A 20,579-nucleotide genomic window follows, 5' to 3' on the forward strand; every position below is an offset into this window, starting at 1 on the left:
TATTGACCAGGACACCAGGAGAACTTTCTCCTGTTCTTCAAGTAGTGAGGTGGGGTCTTTAACATGGACAGTCCTGGTTCAGTGTGTCTTCTGAAGGACACACCTATAACTGCATAAGAGTGTTAACCTAATGTATCTGCCCACATCATGCAATGGGGCTTAACCCTTTTTCATTCTGTACCAACAATGGCTTATATTCATAAAGCAACTTTAAAGCAGTAAAACATTCCAAAGACACTTGGCTGGTACATGATCAAACAAATTTTAACAGTGATCCACATAAGGAGACATTAGGTTCAGGTAACCGAAGCCTGGTCAAAGTAAGCAAGCTTTAATGAGGAGAGAGAGTAGAGAGGCAGAGAGGTCTTGAGAGGGAATTCCAGAGCTTAGGGCCCAGGCAGCTGAAGGCACAGTTGTCAATGGTGGAGTGAAAGAAATCAGGCATGTGCAAGAGGCTGGAATTGGAGGAGTGCAGAGATCTTGGAGGGTTGTAGTGGTGGAAGAGCCATCTCTTCAAGACCTCTCTCTCCCTCTAGCTTATTAAGGTTATCTACCATTAGTTTAACTAATGTTGTTGAACCAAGTATGGAGAGAGAACTCTGTCTTCAGTCTGAGCGACAATGACCCGGGAGTAAAAAGATAAAAGCAAAATACTATGGATGCTGGAAATCTGAAACAAAGGCAAAAATAACTGGAAAAACTCAGCAGCTCTGACAGCATCGGCCGGGAGGAACACGGATAACGTTTCGAGTCCGTATGACTTCATCAGAACTAAGGAAAAATAGAAATGAGGTGAAATATAAGCTGGTTGAGGTGGGTGGGACAGGTACAGCTGGATAGAGGGCCAGTGATAGGTGGAGTCAAAGAAGAGATTGCCAAAGATGTCACAGACAAAAGGACAAAGGGGTGTTGACGGTGGTGATATTAGCTAAGGAATGTGCTAATGATGAGATTAAAGGGTAGAAAGCAGGATGAGCAAGCGACAGATAGCCCAAGTGGGGGTGGGGTGGGGGGAAGGGATCGAAATAGGCTAAAAGATGGAGATAAAACAATGGATGGAAATAAATTAAAAATTAATAGAAATAGGTGGGAAAAGAAAAATATACAAAAAAATATATATTTTAAAAATTATAAATTATTGGAAAAATGGGATTAGAAAGAGGGTGGGGATGGAGGAGAGAGTTCATGATCTGAAGTTGTTGAACTCAATGTTAAGTCTGGAAGGCTGTAAAGTGCCTAATCAGAAGATGAGGTGCTGTTACTCCAGTTTGCGTTGAGCTTCACTGGAACATTGCAGCAAGCCAAGGACGGACATGTGGGCATGTGAGCAGGGTGGAGTGTTGAAATGGCAAGCGACAGGGAGGTCTGGGTCATGCTTGCTGACAGACCGAAGATGTTCCGCAAAGCGGTCACCCAGTCTGCATTTGGTCTCTCCAATGTGGAGGAAACCGCATTGGGAGCAACGAATGCAGTAGACTAAATTGAGGGAAGTGCAAGTGAAATGCTGCTTCACTTGAAAGGAGCATTTGGGCCCTTGGACGGTGAGGAGAGGGGAAGTAAAGGGGCAGGTGTTGCATCTTCTGTGGTTGCATGGGAAGGTGCCGTGGGAGGGGGTTGAGGTGTAGGGGGTGATGGAGAAGTGGACCAGGGTGTCCTGGAGGGAACAGTCCCTACAGAATGCTGCCAGAGGGGTTGAAGGGAAGATACGTTTAGTGCTGGCATCATGCTGGAGTTGGCGGAAATGGCAGAGGATGATCCTTTGAATGCAGAGGCTGGTGGGGTTATAAGTGAGGACAAGGGGGACCCTGTCATGGTTCTGGGAGGGAGAGGAAGGTGTGAGGGCGGATGCACGGGAGACACGGTTGAGGGCCCTGTCAACCACCGTGGGTGGATAGCCTCGGTTAAGGAAGAAGGAGGACATGTCAGAAGAACTGTTTCGGAAAGACCTGGGAGTGCTTGATGCTGACACTGGATATTAAAATCTACCTTCCACTTAGCACTGAGCAACTTGACCTCAAGTAACAGAATGTTTAAGGAAAACACACCAATGCAACAGTTATGATCAAGCCTGTTTGAATCACACTGCTTACCGTACCATAAAATACAGATGGCGGGTCATGGAAGAAGGGGTAATCCGTGAGGAAGAGTAGGTAGGTGCTGTAGGACCAAGAGACTGTGTAGAAAATCAACTTCCACGCACTTTCCGGCATTTTGGCTGCATCTCTGGGTGGCAGGTCACACCAGTAGGCTAATGGCTAAAAGAGAGAGAGACACACACACAGAGAAATGGCAATTGTCACCACTCCTGGTCAGAAGCAGATCACTAACTCAGGCACTGGTTACTCTGCATAGTTGTCGTTCTCAATCCAGAATTTTTTCTCTGTGCAATTTCATGCTGGGTTGGTGGGGGAGTGCAAGATCAGCTCTACACATTCAGGTAAATCCTACGTTCCCCCAGCCCAAATTGGAACTCTTTGTGCGTGAATCTCAACAGCAAGGTAGCCTATTTGCCCATGGGAGGCATCACGGGCAAACCCAATTCTCTCATCACAAAAAAGTCACAGCAACACAAGAGGCCATTCGGCCTATTCAGTCCGTGCTGGCTCTCGAAAGAGGCCAGGATTTTAGCCTAGAGGGAAGTTTAGCTGCAGTGCAGTAGCCGAGGCTGTTGCAAGGTTGGAAAACCTGGGAGAATGTAGTTCTCAATCCCAGTTTGTAAACAGGGCTCCTTTTAAAATATTTCCCTATTGGATTCCCACCCACAAGTGAGCCTGATTAACACATCCCATCACAAGGCTGAAGCCTACAAGAGCACGCAAGTGCAGTGGGTGAATTGCTGTGGGGTTGGAGGAGATTGCAGAGACAGAATAAGTGAGGCCTTGGAGGGGTTTTCAGACACGGATGAGAATTTTAAAATCGAGGCGTTGCTTAACTGGGAGCCAGTGTAGGTCAGTGCGCTCAGGGGTGATAAGTGAACAGGAGTTGGGACAGGTTAGGATGTGAGCAGCAGAGCTTTGGATTATCTCAAGTTCATGGAGGTTGGCCAGGATTGTCTTTGATTGGTTAAGTCTAGAGGTGGCAAATATATGGATGAGGACTACAGTAGGTGAACGGCGGCATGGGTGATGAGACGGGTGTCTCCTGTGTACTGGTAACGGAGTGGATACGAGGTTGGAAGCTCATCTTGGGATCAAACGTGACACCAAAGATTGCAAACAGTTTGGTCTGGCCTCAGACAGCTGTTGGTGGCTGGGGAACAGAGTTTGTGACAAGGAGCAAACATAATGTATTCAGTCTTCCCAGTATTTATTTGGAGAAGATTACTGCTCTTCCAGTACTGGGTGTCGAAAGACAGCCTGAGAATTTTGAGATGGTGGAGGGGTCGAGAGAAAGGGTGGAGAATGTAGAGCTGGGTGTTGTCAGTGTAAATGTGGAAAGGAAAGCCGTGTTTTCGGATGATGTTGTTGAGGGGCGGCATGTAGGTGAGAAATGAGAGGGGGCCTTGGACAGATCCTTGGGGGACACCAAAAGTCACAGCACAGAAGGAGGAAGCCATTCAGCCCATTGTGTCTATTATTTTCCCTTTCAAGTATTCATGGGGGTTGGGGGGGGCGGTTGGGGCTAGGGGTTGGATTTGATCAGTAAAATCCCGACTATTTTTGATAAGGATATAACATTTGGTAAGTGCTTTAATTTTTTTTCCAGCTATCAAAGAACGAACCCAGTTACAAAAAAGGTCACAAAATAAATATTTAAAGAATGTGACAAATGCAACAGAGGGAGACATTTAAGGGGGCGCGAGGAGGAGTGGGAATAAATTAAGTTCTTACTGAGTTGACGTAGACCCAGTCCTCCCACACAACAAAGCTCGACAGAAATTGGAGGCTTTTTACAAAACTCCCCCTCCCCCCCCACCAGCTTCCTTGGAGGATTCAGAATCCTGACAAGGTACAGTTCCAAAAGTGATGGGATTACCTCACCACCCCGCCCCCCCCCCCAAGAGGCCATTCTTTGTATTTGAACTTTGGCAGTTAAGTGCTAGTGGACTATTCAACTGTGGGGACATCACAACCGAGCCTCAATTCCCACGTCTGCAGAAGTACACCTTCCAGCAGAAGGGCATCACTGGATCAGGAGCGGGAACCCTGATTCTTTAAGGCACTGAAGATATTTAAAGTCTCCCTGCCAGCGTCCTGACAGATTGGAGAATTTGGCACAAACCGGGATTCCAACCAAGTACTTTCCAACAGGCCACCTTGTGAGCAGACAACAACCTGCTATTGGTTGGGGTGGGGTTTTTACTATCCATACTGCCTGCAGGTTTGTTTTTTAAATGTACTGTGAAGAAAAGCGTGAAATGAAAATAATAAAAATCTGTCGGCCGCATATTGACTACAGCGGGAACGTACCATTGAAGCGCACCACAGTTGAATAGCCTTTTTTCTTCTTTCATGGGACGCGGATGTCACTGGCTAGGCCAGCATTTATCACCCATCCCTAATCGCCCTTGAGAAGGTGGCGGTGAACTTGCGAAGGCCCTTACAGTTGCATAGCCTGCCAATACTCAGCATCCACATGTGCACTGGCAAAGTGACCATTTTTCCAAGGCACTGAAGGATGGGCAATGCCTCTGAATCTCCACTCCCAGCGAGAGTCAAGTCTTCAGGAGAGAAAGTATACGCATGCAAGGGGGAAGAGAGGGGACACCAGGGGTTGAAATGCTCAACCTTCTCATAATCTGAACTGCCTTGCAACACTCTCCTGGCTCAGGACAGTTTTAAATGGTGTTGGTTGCTGTGACTAAATTCCTGCACAGTCTGACTGGCTGGTATCAATAGCTCAGTGGCTATGTGCATTCGTTGTACCATGTTGGATGATGATAAGGGCTGTAATGCGTCACCACTGACAGCAAGTGAGCAAAAATACACAGAGCACAGAGATCTCATATCTTTTTATACCACACATGTAAAGACGGGGCTAGTGACCATGCGTGGAATCATTTAGAAGTAATTATAGGTCTATTTTTGAAACCTTCACCCTCCCACCTTAACTCACTCATTCTCACCTCAGAGTCACAAAGGTCATGTGGGGTTCAAGCTCCATTAGAGAGACTTTAATACCTAATCAAGGTTGGCACTTCACAGTGTTGAAGGAATGCTGTAGTGACGGAGGTACCCTCATTCAGATGAGATATTAAATTGAGCCCCTAACTGGCTTGATCTGCACATGACTGAGGTTCCACACCACATGATTGGCTCTGAAGTTGCCTGGGAAACGCCCAAAGTACAAAAACAAACAAGAGAAATAACGGCAGGGCCCATCCTTCATTCGTGCCGAGTACTAGGCCAGAATTTTACGGCCCTGTTGTGGTGGGGACAGGGCCATAAAATGCGGCGAGCCATTCTAAATTCCATTGACTTTGGCAGGAACACAAAATCTCACTGCCATAAAATTCCACCCCTGGTCTTGGAACTCCTGACATGGTACCATCACCATGAGTGCTGCAAGTGTTCAAGATGGCGAGCCACCTTCTCTGGGCAGCTCCAGACGGGCAATGAAGGCTGGCCCGATTAGCATTGGCCTAATCTCAAAAAATAAGTTTTAAAAGACACATAGCTCAGGAATTTGCGTAATCAGTTTTGGGAAGGGTTCATTCCCATTAGAAATAGTAGCTGTAGATCTTACTGATATCTTTAATGTTTTAAAGAGCTGACTCAACTCAAAGAGATAACAGGCCCGCATTTATATTGCCTCTTTCGTGACTTTCCAAAGTAGCTTACAGCCAATCAAGCATGTTTGATGGTAGCCAAGTTGCAGACAGGAAGCTCTCACAAACAGCAATATGATAAATGCAAGTTGAGGGTTAAATATTGGCCAGTACACTGGGGAGATCTCCCCTGGTGTATTTCGGAAATAAAGCCATTAAAGTCTTCTACATCCACCAAAGTAGACCAGAGGGGGCTTCAGTTTTACATCGCAACTGAAAGACAGCACCTCCAACAGTTTAGAACTCCCTCAGTACTGTGCTAAACAATACACCATTCACTTCTATGCAATATCCTGTGTGTCCAGTTATACACTATTTTCAGTCCAAAACATCCCCTATATTCATTATACACTATCCTGTTACACACACCCTCTATGAAGTGCCCTTTATTTACAGGCCGGGATTTTCCACCCCCTCGTGGCAGGACTGTCATAGGAGATTCAGTGGGCCAGCCAGAAGTCCACTGACTTTCAGCAGGACTAGATGATCCCAGCAGCAGGCAGGGCTGGAAAATTCCTCCACCCCCCCCACTACCCCCTCCACACAGATAGATTTGAGTAACCGAAACTGCAAAACTCAAAGTCCTGCCGGATCGGTGTTAAAATCCAACATACCTTCAGGTCCCATCATGTGTTTGGAATATCTTTCATCCTATCCCATGGTGGATCCTATCCCTTTCGACATCAAAGAGCATCAGAAAATTTCTACATGAAAGACACTAGCTGCCTCATTAAAATTGATTAAAATTAATGATCCGTTATTTAATGATCTGGTATTTATTATAAATGAGAACAGGGACACTGGTACACTTTACCTCCAGTATAATCTAATGTTATAGTTATACATTTTTCAGTGGAAACCATAAATTACTGGACTTTCTCTTTTCAATGCTTTTAGCTCAGGGTCTCCTGACAAAGCCAACCTCAATGATGCTGCTACACTAAGGGTGCCAAGATCTGCCTATAGTGTTGATAACATGTGTACTTCCAAGTCAGAAGAACTTGGGTTCAAGGCCCAATTTAGAAACTTGAGCAGAGCATCGAGACAGACAAGAGAATATCTATTGGATATTAAATAATCGTATGTCTCCATACACTTTCAGCTGTTATTTTTTTTGTCCTGCTTTTGGGTCAACAATCTTCATTATAAAGCTGGACCTAGGAATTTCCAATGGTACTTCCTATGTAAACCTGTTACCCTCCCACCAGTAGTGGCACTTTAGCAGACAAGTGGCAGGTAACATTCGTGCCATGCAAGTGCCAGGCAATGACCATCTCCAAAAAGAGAGAATCTAACCATTATGCCTTGGTGTTCAATGGCATGACCACGACTGAATCCCCCACTGTCAACATCCTGGGGATTACCTTTGACCAGAAAATGAACTGGACCAGCCATATAAATACTATGACTATTAGGGCAGGTCAAAGGCTAGGAATCCTGCAGTAAGTAACTCGCCTCCTGACTCCCCAAAGCCTGTCCACCATCTACAAGGCACAAGTCAGGAGTGTGATAGAATACTCCCCACTTGCCTGGATGAGTGCAGCTCCTACAACACTCAAGAAGCTTGACACCATCCATAACTAAGCAGTCACTTGATTGGCACCCCATCCACAAACATTCACTCCCCCCACCCACCAATGAACAGTGGCAGCCGTGTGTACCATCTACAAGATGCACTGGAATAACTTACCAAGGCTCCTTAGATAGCACCTTCCAAACTCACAACCACTACCATTTAAAAGGACAAGGGCAGCAGATAGATGGGAACACCATCACCTGGAAGTTCCCCTCCAAGCCACTCACTATCTCACTATCCTGACTTGGAAACATAATCACCATTCTTTCATTGTCATGGGTCAAAATCCTAGAACTCCCTCCCCAACAGCACTGAGTGTACCTACGATAGTGGTTCAAGAAGGCAGCTCATCACCACCTTCTAGCCAGCGAAGTCCACATACCGTGAATAAATTTTTAAAAACTGAGTTGAGCTCCAGCCTACTCTTCAGCTTATAGAGCAAAGATACCTCTGCTTCCCAAACAGCGTCTTTTTTAAATTTGTTCATGGGATGTGGGCATTGCTGGCTAGGCCAGCACTTATTGCCCATCCCTGATTGCTCTTGTTCAAAGGCATTTAGGAGTCAACCACATTGCTGTGGGTCTGGAGTCACATGTGGTAAGGATGGCAGATTTCCTTCCCTAAAGGACATTAGTGAACCAGATGGGTTTTTACAACAATCGACAATGGTTTCATCGTCATCATCAGGCTTGACTCCAGAATTTTGTTGGATTTGAACTGAGCCATCTGCCATGGTGGGATTCTAACCCAGTCCCCAGGGGATTACCCTGGGTCTCTGGAATACTACTTCAGTGACAACACTACTATACCACTAACTCCCATTAAATCCAATTCTTCTTGGATAGAATGTTATGACTTTAAAATGCATTACATCTGCATGCCCCAGTCCAGTTATCCCTTTCGGTCCAACCTCCTTTCACCTGAAAATTACACTTGATCTTATTTGTGCAAGACCAGAGTAGAATATAAGAAACTAAATTCAAAATGTACAGCTCAACCTTCACAATTCCTATTTTAAGAATTTATGATCAGTAACCAGAGGAGACAGTTATAAGGTAATTGGCAAAGGAACTAGAGACGGGGTGAGAATATTTTATTTTTAAACTCAGCAAGTTGTTATAATCTGCAATGACAACCTTGAAAAGGAGGTGGATGCAGATTTAATCTTAACATTCACAAGGGAATTGGAAAAGTGCAGGGCTACGGAGAAAGAGCAGGGGGTGGGGCTAATTAGGTTGCACCTTCAAAAGAGCTGACACAGGCATGATGGGCTGAAGGGTTCCTTCCCAACTGGTCAATTCCAAGAGGAAAATAACAAACCATTCATTTTTCTTCTCACCATTGTTCACCCAGCCAAACATGTCCTTGGTGGATGTAGATTCGTGCACATACATAAAGCACCTCCTGCTAAGGTAGACCAAACTCAGGTCAAAACTTTTGATGTGTGTACATTTTGTGCTCCTCAAATCAGGGACAGAATTGAATAGGCTGGGGGTGCAGTGGAGTTGGCCAAAGTCAATGGCAAGCCAGGAAAATTCAGGTCTCAGGAGTGGTAACTGGAATTCTTGGCTCAGATTACTCTCTATTGCACAGAAGTGGAGGGCAGGAAAGTTTGACTGGTTTACTTTCTTACTGTATTTAACAGTATTCAAATCCTGTCATTTTCTCAATGTATATCTTTACAGTCCCAAAGTTTACAGCTGCAACTACACTCAAGAAGCCCAACACAAGCAGTCCACTGAATTGGCATCACTGTCAACATTCTAACCCTCCACCACTAGCGCATCATGACTGTAGTGTGTACTATCTACAGAATGCACTACAATAACTAAAGTTTCATTAGCAGCACATCCCAGACCGTGACCTCCATTACCTAGAAGGTCAAGGGCAGCAGATGCTTCTAAAATCCCCTCAAATTCAAACGCTGTCCTGACTTAGAAGTATTATCGCAGTTCCTTCACTCTTACTGGCTTAAAATCCTGGATTCCTTTCTGACCTTAGGTGTACCTACACCACATGGACTTTTGTTTGATACCAGCAGCAGTTCAAGGGGCGGCTCACCACCACCTTCTCAAGGGCAATTCAGTATTGGCAATAAATAATAACACCATCTATAAACTATTTTTTAAAATGTAAGCTTTCACAAGATGTGCGCATCGCTGACAATGCCAGCATTTGTTGCCCATCCCTAATTGTCCTGGAGAAGGTGGTAGTGAACCACCTTTTTGAACTGCTGCAGTCCATATGGCGTAGGCATGCCTACAATCTTGTTAGGTGGGGAGTTCCAGCATTTGACCTAGCAACAGTGAAGGAATGGAGATATATTTCCAAGTCAGGATGGTGTGTGGCTTGGAGGGGAACTTCCAGGTAGCGGTGTTCCCATGCATCTGCTGCCCTTGTCCTTCTAGATGGTAGAAGTTGTGGGTTTGGAAGGTGCTGCCAAAGGGGCCTTGGTGAGTTGCTGCAGTGCATCTTCTAGCTGGTAAACACTGCTGTGTGTCGGTGGTTCAGGGAGTGAATGCTTAAGGTGACGGATGGGGTGCCAATCAAGCGGGCTGCTTTGTCATGGATGTTGAGTTTCTTGAGTGCTGTTGCAGCTGCACTCATCCAGGCAAGTAGAGTATTCCATCACACTCCTGACTTGTGCCTTGCACAGAAAATGTAGGGAGAATGCCCCCACAATCTCCAGCAATGACCAAATATGAATTAAGCACAATCTGTCAGGCTAACACTTTTACAGAGGTTCAGATAGCCCCAGCAACCCTGCTTCTCATGTGTTAATTGCACACAGCCAGGCAATAACAGATTCCCAGCTTGCTGGGACTGGAAAGAAATAATTGACTCACACATTAACTGACTGTCCAGCTGTTTTCATTCTATCCAGCCTTAAATTTCTATCCCTTTGATGGTTGCGATTTTCAGTTTGTCTCCTTAATCCTGTTTACTTCAATCTTGGCCCTTTCTCTCTCATTTGTGATATTTGTTTCATACAAGTATTTATCTATTTTTCATTTGATATTTTTCTATTTAACAATTCATCATGCCAGTTTTGGCTGAGTGGGTAACAAGGAGAAAACTTGCCTCTGAATCAGAAGTTTGTGGGTTAAACCCTGAGTACAGAGACACAAAATCTAGGCTGACACTCTGACACAGTATGGAGGGAGCGCTGCATTGCCTGAAGTGCCATGTTTCGAAAGCAAGATTAAACCAAGTTCTTGTCTGCCCTCTCAGGTGGATGTAATAGATTCCACGGCACAATTCAAAAAAAAAGGAGCAGCAGGATTTGCGTCAGTGCCCTGGTCAATGTTTTAACCCCTCAGCTGACATCACAAAATCCAATCATCTGGCCATTATCACATGGCTGCTATGTTTCCTACATTGCAACTGGCTACACTTCAAAAAAAAAGTACTTCATTGGGAGAGGATATAAAAGGCATTATATAAACGCAAGTTCTTTTGCCTGGTGCCCATATTTGCTCTTGGGTTTCCTGCGTTACAACACTAATTACATACAAGTATTTCATTGGCTGGAAGGTGCTTTGGGACATCCTGATGCCATGAAAGGTACAATACAAATGTAAGTCTTTCTTTCATTTCACAGGATGTGGGTAACACAGCTGAAACTGTATTCCTGTGGCTAGTGGTTCTGAGAAGGTGGTGGGCTGCTGCAGTCTTCCTGATCGTGTCAGTACAATTAAGTAGATAATTAAGTAGATATTTCCAAGACACTGACCTAGTAAAGATCAAGGGATAGCAGCAAATAATAATCCCAAATTAATATGGTGCATAACATTGATGGAAATTTCGTGGTGATGGAGTTCCCAAAATATTGCTGCTCCATCCTTCTCAGTGGTCATCTCTCAGGAGAGAGATGAGCTGTTGAAGTAACCTCAGTGACTTACTGCAGTGCGTTCTGTAGATCATACATGCTGCAACCACAGTGTGATGATGGTGAACAGTTCATAAAGGGGCTTCTTAGCACAAGAGAGCGTTTTAAAGAAAATTGTTATTTTGCCTATTGTGTCTGTGTCAGCTCTCTTAAACAGTTCTCTCCTTAGTCTCTTTCTCTCTAAAGTATTAATGTTTTTTTTTACACGTTTACCATTTCACTTAAAATTATATACTGTATCCTGTTTCCATCGCTGTTCCTGATTATATTCCAAACTCTAACAACCCTCAAGGTTAAAGAAAATCTTCTTCTAGCCTTCCTTTTTGTTCAGTTCATGTCAACCTTAAAAATGTATTCCCTCCAACTGGATGCACTGACTGTCAAATGCCCTGCAACCAACATATTGAAGGGGAAGCTAGATAAGTACATGAGGAAGAAATAAAAGTGTATGCTGATAGGGCAGAATGAAGTAGGGTGGAAGAAGGCTCACACAGAGCATAAACTCTGGCATGGACCAGTTGGGTCAAATGGCCTGTTTCTATGCTTGACCCCTCACTGTATCTAGATGGTGGGTCTCCTTATCCAGCACCTTGGACTGGATGAGCAGAAATTTCCTCCAATAAAATATTGGGAAGATTAAAGCCATCATCTTCCATCCCCACCACAAACTCCATTCCCACGCCACCGCTTCCATCCCTCTCCCTGGCAACCGTCAGGGGCTGTTCTACACTGTTGCTGCCTTGGTGTCATGGTTCAGCCCAAGATGAGCTTCCAACCATAAATCCATGCCGTCACTAAGCCCAACTGTTTCCACCTCCGTTACATTGCCTGCCTCAACACACTTGCTGCTAAAATCAACACCCATGCCTTTGTCATCTCCAGGCTTGACTATTCTAACACACTCTGGCTGGCCTCCCACATTCAACTCTCCCTAAACCCAAGGCCATCCAACACTCTGCCGCCCATGTCCTAACTTGTACTGAGTTCTGTTCACCTATTCCCGCTGTGCTTGCTCAGCTACATTGGCTCCCAGTCAAGCAACATCTTGATTTTAAAATTCTCATCCATGTTTTCACATCTTTCCATGGCCTCACAACTTCATATCTCTAAGCTCCTTCAGTCCTGCAGTATAAGGGTCTGGCACATATAGGGTTAACGTGGGACTGAGTACAGTACCGCCTACACAGTAACTTAAGAGAACACATGACACGACACCTAGTGTTGGAGAGAGCCGTGTGGACAAGCAAGCATACAGTCAGCCCCAAGCTTGAACCCTTTACTGTATAAATATACATAGCTCTTGTAGTCAATAAATACCTCCAGTTAATCTTAAGATTATGAAGAATTCATTAAAACTACCGAACAGTATCCAATACCCTACAACAAACCCCACAAACCCCTGAAATTTCTGCATTCCTCTAATTCTGGCCTCTTGCGTATCCTTGATCTTAATCACCCCACTTTACCACCAGCTGTCTAAGCCCCAAGCTCTGGAGTTCCCTTCCTAAACCTCTGCCTCTTTCTTACCTCGCTTTCCTCCTTTAAGGCACTCCTCTTTGACCAAGTCTTTGGTCAGCTGCCTTAATATCTCCTTATGCGGCTTCCTGTCAGGTTTTGTTTTATAATGTCTCTCTGAAGCATCTTGGGACATGTATTTATATGATGCCTTTAACATAATACCAAGTTGTTTTATGCTGCAGGTTCTAAAGAATTTTAGTTACCAATTCACCAACCAGTGGAAATAACTTAGTGGATCAAAACCTCTGAGAACTGTGTCCTAAATTCTATAAGATCACTTTCTTTATCCTCATGAATATTCTAATTCTTCTACAACACCACCACAACGCCATTCTATAATCAGACAATAGCTCTTGTGGGTTTCTCTGGGAGTGATGTACCCTGGAATGGTTTTGATTTAGTACAGTTTCCATCTCATATTTCTGATGCTGAACTTGGAAATCTTCTGTGAAGATTTTAGAAGAGAAAAACAATGCTTAGGATGGTACCAACATTGGAGGAGATGGAGGTGGGTGGGTGAGCTCACAGTGGCAGATAACAGACTTGAGGACAGAGGATGGGGTAGAAGGTGGGGGAGAGAACCCTTGGGATGGTTGGGTGGGTGGTGGTGGTGGTGGGGGGGGGGGGGGGGGGAGATGGTGGATGGTGAGCTGCCTTCTTGAACTGCTGCAGTCCATGTGGTGTAAGTACACCCACAGTGCTGTTAGGAAGGGAGTTCCAGGATTTTGACGCAGCGACAGTGAAGGAACGGCAAAATATTTCCAAGTCAGGATGGTGAGTGGCTTGGAGGGAGGACCACCATCTGCAAGTTCCCCATGGGCCTACTGTACTTGTCCTTCTAGGCAGTGCAGGTCACAAGTTTGGAAGGTGCTGTCTGAAGGAGCCTTGGTGAATTCCTGCAGTGCGTCTTTTCCACTAGCTGCCCATTGTGTCATCCTCAGGTGGATGTTCAAGGTGTCATGGCTGCTAACTGAAGAGATGCAAGATGCAAGAAGCTCTCCCAATATCCTGGCCAACATTCTTCCCTCAACATCACCCACAAAAACTGGTCTTTCATCTCACCACTGTTTATGGATGGTTGCTGGACAGAATGGCTGCCTTATTTGCAGATGTAACAAGACCCTCTGCACATTGTGTGACCTGCTCAGATGTTTCAACACATCAAATCACTGCATGAATTAAGATGCTCAGATGACATGATAAACCAAACAAGAGCAAAAATCAGTTTGTGACTATTTCAAATCCACCTCACTGCTATTCTATATAAGCACACATTGGTCCCTATCTTACTTTCCGACTCACTGTACTGTACAGTTACAGAGCCTATTGTGGATGCAAAACCTGACATTGTCTGCAATGATCTGTGAAGGGGTCACAGTGGTGCTGGCTGGGGAAAGATTCCTCAGGAACCTCTGCAGACATATCTCTGCCACTTAAGGGCAACTGCCTACCAATAAAAATCTAATTACTAACTTTGCCAAAGCACATGAACAGACATACCAATTGAGAGTCCCCAACCTCAGGGGGAAACAAGCCCATTTTAAAACAGAATTACATTGTAAAGGGTATGATGCTCCAGAGGTTATAAAAAAAGGCAATGAGCAAATCTCAATCCAAGATGCCCATTTTAGTCAAACAGAATGAAATCTACCCAAAATATTCAGTGCTAGCTCTTCAGTACATTCCATCGGATATAAAAATAGGGCACCAACATTGGTCAAATAAAGATAAAAGCAAAATACCGCAGATGCTGGAATTCTGAAATAAAATAGAAAATCCTGGAAGAGGAGTCATATTGGGCCCGAAACATTAATTCTGTTTCTCTCTCCACAGATGCTACCAGATCTGCTGAGCTTTTCCAGCATTTTGGTCTGATAAAGGTCAGTTTGTTACATTATTGGTCATATTTTACACAATTATTTATAAATGTATTGATTCAAAGCCTAAGTGAAATAGCCCCTTATACACATCATATTTATCACGTTTCATATATGGAGAGATTTAAATAGGCTGTAAATCTATCTAACAACAGTTATCTATATATAGATTAGAGAAGTGTGACAGCAGAGATGAGAGAGATAAGACAAAGAGGGAGAGAGATGAGAGTTGGGATAGATATACAGAGATACAGTATGAGAGGGGAGAGAAATAAAAGAACGAAGATATGAGAGGGAGATAAAAGGACAAAGATATGAGAGAGATAAAAGGCCGAAGATATGAGAGAGATAAAAGGACGAAAATATGAGAGAGAGAATATAGACATTAGAAAGTAAAGATGAGAGAGTTGTAAGCCATTCTGTCTTAATATATGTTCAGCCCACCCTTTCTTAGGTTAAGAGCACACACATGTTCAGCAAATATATTGAGGGACGCAAACCTTCACTCACTGACCTGGAAAAGGTAGCGCGAAGCAGCCTTCCGTAGGAGGGTCCACCCCACAGCACAAATCAGGAACAAAAGCCCTTCGGTAGCGGTGAGGGAGGCATTTTCTAACAGGGTCTGTTTAGAAAGCTCAAATCCGCAGTCCCTGCACTCCGCGATCGCAGTGTTCATACAAGAAAAGCTTTTCACCAGCACCTCGGCATATCCAGGCATGGGCTGCACCATCCGAACAACCTGCTTCCGACCCTCAGCCTCCATTGAACGCCAATTCCCCAGTTGATCGAAAAATATAAATATTAATCCAGGGAATTAATCAAGAGGGAAACACTGTTTACACCCTCAACAAGACAAGAGGCAAGAAGGGGGAAATACTGTCCCTTGGGTTGAAAAGGAAACAATGTATCTGAGGGGCCAGCTTTAAACAATGTAATTATGTATTCTTGGATACAAAGTCTCTCCCGGGAATGTTGCAGTTTATTGCTCAGTGCTCATTGTATCAAGTCTGCATCTTGATACAAAACCATCCCAAGTCTCTCACTCGCCCGCTCGACAAAATAAAATCGCGCAACGGTTGAGCAAACCCCGATCATGAATTATTCAGGAATAATGGATATGATCCTCTTGGTCTTTAGACAGTAGCAGAAGATTTCTGTTTTGATGTTGCTGGGGTCCCGGGCCCAGTTAGCTCTGCGCTTCGATTCTCGCCCCTTCCCTCTCGTCAATTTAAACCGCTCCTGGGTCAATTTCACCAGGAAAGCCTGAGGACTAAGTCCCTCTCCAGCTCCTTAGCTCCTGCCGGTTGCTGCAGTGTATCAGCGCTTCTGAAATACAAGACCCAGATTTGACAGGCTAGTCACGTTTCTTTTCCCACCCCTCCTTCCCCACCCCCCCCCCCCCCCCACCCCAACACTCACAGAAAACAGAATGACTCCTCCTTTACAATCTGGTCACGTTCAGATGGTACCAAGACCCGCCCACTGCAATAGAAAGATATGCAGCAAGTCCCAAGATACCACAACCCATGTGACTGTTCACTTTACAATCCTTAAATATCCCTCACCAATCCCTTCCCACCATCCTTCCTTGTCCACCGCCTCCCCTCCCCCCAATTACTTTAGGGAAAAGCTATGATTTCTGACACTGGTTCTGGAAAAGTCATATTGGACTCGAAAAGTTCATTCTGTTTCTCTCTCTCCACAGATGCTGCCAGACCTGCTGAGTATTTCCAGCACTTTCTGTTTTTAATAACTGATAAGGCACCAGGGGCGTCTGGGCACAGTTCCACTCCGTCCACTGGTCCAGAACTGTCTTTTCTCACCAATGTCAGTTTTTCTTACAGTTTTATCCTGGAGATGGAGCACAGGGAGGGAGACAATAAGTAAAACAAAAACTGTCCCACTTCAGGGCTTGAGCCAAAAATCAAGGCTGACACTCCAGTGCAGCACTGTTGGAGGTGCCATTTGGGGTGAGATGTTAAACCCCAGGGCTGCACCTGCCTGTTCCGGTGCATGGTGCTATTTTGAAGAAGAGCAAGGGAGTTATCCCCAACATCCTGACCAACATTAATCAACGTCATAAAAAAAGGCTACCTGAACATTGCTGTTTGTGAGAGCTTGCTGTGTGCAAATTAGTTGCTGGGTGCCCTACATTACACAGTGACTACACTTCAAAAAGTACTTCATTGGCTGTAAAGTGCTTTGAGATGTCCAGTGGTCGTAAAAATGACTATATAAATACAAGCCTTTTTTTAAATGTTGGAATTTTGAAATAAAAGACTTGCATTCATATAACGCTTCTCACAACCTCAAGACTTCCCAAAATGCTTCATAGCCAAGAAAGTACTGGAATCACTGTTGTAATATGAGAAATGGCAGCCAATTTGCACACAACTCCCACAGGCAGAATAAGAGATACGGCAATCTGTTTATATTTATGTTGACTGAGGGATCAATATTGAGCAGGACACCAGGCTAACTCCCATGCTCTTCTTTGAAATAGTACCCATGATCTTTAATATCTACCTGTGAGAGCAGATGGGGCTTCGGTTTAATGTCTGATCTGAAAGTGGCATCTCTGACAGTGCAGCACTCCCTCTGTATTGCACAGGAGCATCAGCTTTGATTTTAGCACTCAAATCTCTGAAGTGGGGCCCAAAAAAGAGATGCTGGCAATACTGGTAACAAACCTATAAACAAAGCATAGGGGTTATTTTCTACTGGAATATAAATTAAGCATAGAGAAGTGTATTGAATGTATTTTGAACTTTGGCTAGACCACACTTCTAGAGTACTGTGCACAGCTCAAGCCTTCAACTTTCAAAGAAGATAAGAAGCAATGGAAAGTGAAAATAAAGATTTACAAGGGAGGTACCAGGGTACAGCTATCAAGAAAAAGTGAACAGGCTGGGGCTTTTCCTCCAGAAAAGGCTAAGGGATGACCTGATAGAGGTCTGACACATTATGAAGGAGTTTGACAAGGCAGATGTAGAGAGATGCAAGGAGCCCAGAACTGTATAGTCATTAATGAATCCAAGAAGGAATTCATGAGAAATTTCTTTACCCAGAGAGTGGTGACAATGTGCAACTCGCCACCACATGGACTGATTAAGGCAAATAGTATGAATATATTTAAGGGGAAACTAAATAGGTACATGAAGGAGAAAGAATAGAAAGATATGGAGATTGGGTGAGGTGAAATAAGGAGAGGAAATTTGTGTGGAACATAAACATTGAGCTGAATGGCCTGTGTCTATCTATAATTTCTATGTAATTCTATGAAATGGTCAGAAAACCCTTGGTTGCGTACTGAAAATGAGGTGCATTGCTGCTTCATGTTACAATAATTCAGTAAGTTAGGTTGCAATTGTAATTAGTTTGCAAGGGGTACCTCTTGTATAGGGGTTGGTGGGTGACTTGTAAGGGTGAAATGGACTCGATAGGTCACATGGACTTCACTATCTTAGCCTCATTGCATATCTTTCTTCTGGTGTGGGCAGAACTGGGTACCATGTGAATGTGATAAGTTTGCAAAGGAGAGGTCACCCCTTTTTTGTATAACTATTCTTAATTTAAGCATCTACTATTAAAACAATACTCATTACTGTGTCATTTCCCACACTAACCATCCAGATAGTTCTGCCAAGTTGAATAATAGATGGTGCAGTGATGTGGGTTTCTGAGGATTCATTACGAATTGTTCAGAATCACTCGTTATATTTAAAGAGTTAATTTGCCCTCCTATTTATTTTCTAAGATTGTCAGTTTGGCTCAATTGCTTATATATTCAACTCTAAAGGAGCTTAAGTTCTATTGAAGATCTAATCTCGGCAATCACATAAGAGCTGAATTGTCAGAGGTTTCAAATGTGATGTCTGACTGCACAGGAGATCCCATCAGTGAAGGAGAGATGAGAGGTCTCCCATTGATCTGGACAATATTTATTCCTCAACCAACACAGATTTTTTAAAAAATTTCAATCATGGGATGCGGGTGTTACTGGGAAGGTCAACATTTATTACCCATTCATAATTGCCTTCTTGAACCTCTGCAATGGCGTCTGTGTGGCGAAGGTACTCCCACAGAGCTGTTAGAGAGTGAGTTCCAGGATTTTGACCAAGATGGAGGTACAGTGATATATTTCCGAGTCAAGATGCTGCGTGACTTGGAGGGGGACTTGGAAGTGGTGTTCCCATGCACTGCTGCCCTTGTCTTTCTAGGTGGTGAAGATTGAAGATACCTTGGCAAAATTATTCAGTCATTTGCTGTAGTCAAATTGGCTGTCATGTGACTGTACTTTACAAGTAATCCATTAGCTGCAAATGCACTGACATGCTTGGAGGACAGGATTTAGTTTAAGTTCTTAAGGTACGCCTTGGGTTTCTACAGACATCATCATCTAATGTTAAATATGTTCCTCATTAGATAGTGTAATTAGACCTAACAGGAACAATTACAAACATACATACAACTATTCTTGAAATAACATGAGAAACTGAGTCTCACAGCATTGGGCACCAAGGTTGAGTTGATTTTTTTTAAAAACTAAATCACAGAATACAATGTTGGCTTGTAAAAGCTTGAAGATTACACAAGGAAGAAAACACAGAAGGAAGGCAACAATTTGAGGTTACGTGGGATGGGAGGGGAGAACATTAAGTTAGATGTTGGTATAAAGTGTCTCCATTTCAACAGAGTGGACATAGCATGAAAGAGCCTGTTGGACAGTGCATGCATCTCAAGAGAACAAGAAAGGAAAGCTCTGAAGGGCATCGACTATTGGGTACAAACAACATAGACCCTTGGAAAGGGAATATCGGAGGGTTACCAGGATGGGGGTCTTTGGTTATCTGGAGGGATTGTAGAAGCTGGTTTATTTGCTCTTCAAGTAGAGAAGGTTACAGGGAGATCTAACAAAAAGTCAAAATTATGATGGGTTTTATCTAGCAAGTGGATCAGTAACTAAAGGACATAGATTTAAAATAATTGGCAAAAGAACTAGAAGGAAAATGAGGGGACGATTGTTCAGATCTGAAACACACTATCTGAAAGTATGATGGAATCAGATTTCTTAGGATGTTTTGAAAGGTAACTGCATGAATGCGAAAAGAGCTAATTTGAAGCGTTAAAAGCAGAGATGTGAAACCAAATTGAGCAGCTTTCTCCAAGAGGTAGCATAGACACAATGAGCCAAATGGTGCCTCTCAGTCGTTTGGTTAATCCATGAGCTATACTTCACTCTCACAGCCTTTACAGAATATATAAAGTTGCGGGGGTGCGGGGAACACAAGGCTGGAAACTGGGAGAAGCCATTTCACCTGAAGTACACAATACAGACATTTAAAACTTCTAACAGCATAAAATCTGTTCAGTTTGTAATGTTCCCAAATGTTCTCTGCTGCAATATTGCTTTTCTATCAAATCCCAATTCCCCTGTAGCATTTTGAACAAAATATAAAAATGCAATTAAGATTTTATTCCTCTCACAACAGAAATAGTTGAGTCTGGCTTGGAAGGCGTCAATATCTGTGTTATACTGATTCAATATTTTTTGTTGTCCGAGCACTGTGAAGCAGTCTGAAGGGTGTATTACACATCAAGTTAAGCTTGCAGCAACAGATTGATGCACTGCAAACAAACAAGGTTGATTTCTTTCCCAATCTACATTCAAAAGGAGACTGGCAAACCCCTTCAATTGTCAATGCTTGTTCCAAGGCCGAGGGAAAGCTGACACTGGTGGGCAAACTGGTGTGGCAGGAGATCAAATACATCAGTACCAGCTCTGGCTCCAAAATTGAGAAGCAGTATAGCATTCAAACCAAATCCATTAGCTGTCATTCCCTCTTTTTAAATAGCAACATTTAATTTTTGGTGGTCCTGCTGCACCTCTCAAGTGATTGGAGCCAATAATTTCTATGTTCCAGTCCAGTGTTGAGCATCACAATTCCATGG

The 20,579-nt window shown here is 43.8% G+C and overlaps 1 protein-coding gene across 1 annotated transcript in view; it reads right to left on the bottom strand.

The window, feature by feature from the left end:
• cers1 (ceramide synthase 1) overlaps positions 1 to 15,357 on the bottom strand; it is a 45,554-nt gene extending 30,197 nt beyond the window's left edge. The window contains exons 1-2 of the mRNA XM_041205127.1: positions 15,142 to 15,357; positions 2,096 to 2,255 (exon numbers count right to left, since the gene is read on the bottom strand). Of these exons, the coding sequence (XP_041061061.1) occupies positions 2,096 to 2,255; positions 15,142 to 15,357 (376 nt within the window). The remainder of the gene's footprint in view (positions 1 to 2,095; positions 2,256 to 15,141) is intronic.
• Positions 15,358 to 20,579: the final 5,222 nt, after the last annotated feature.

This window comes from Carcharodon carcharias, chromosome 14, assembly GCF_017639515.1.
Source record: "Carcharodon carcharias isolate sCarCar2 chromosome 14, sCarCar2.pri, whole genome shotgun sequence".
NCBI classification, from domain to species: domain Eukaryota; kingdom Metazoa; phylum Chordata; class Chondrichthyes; order Lamniformes; family Lamnidae; genus Carcharodon; species Carcharodon carcharias.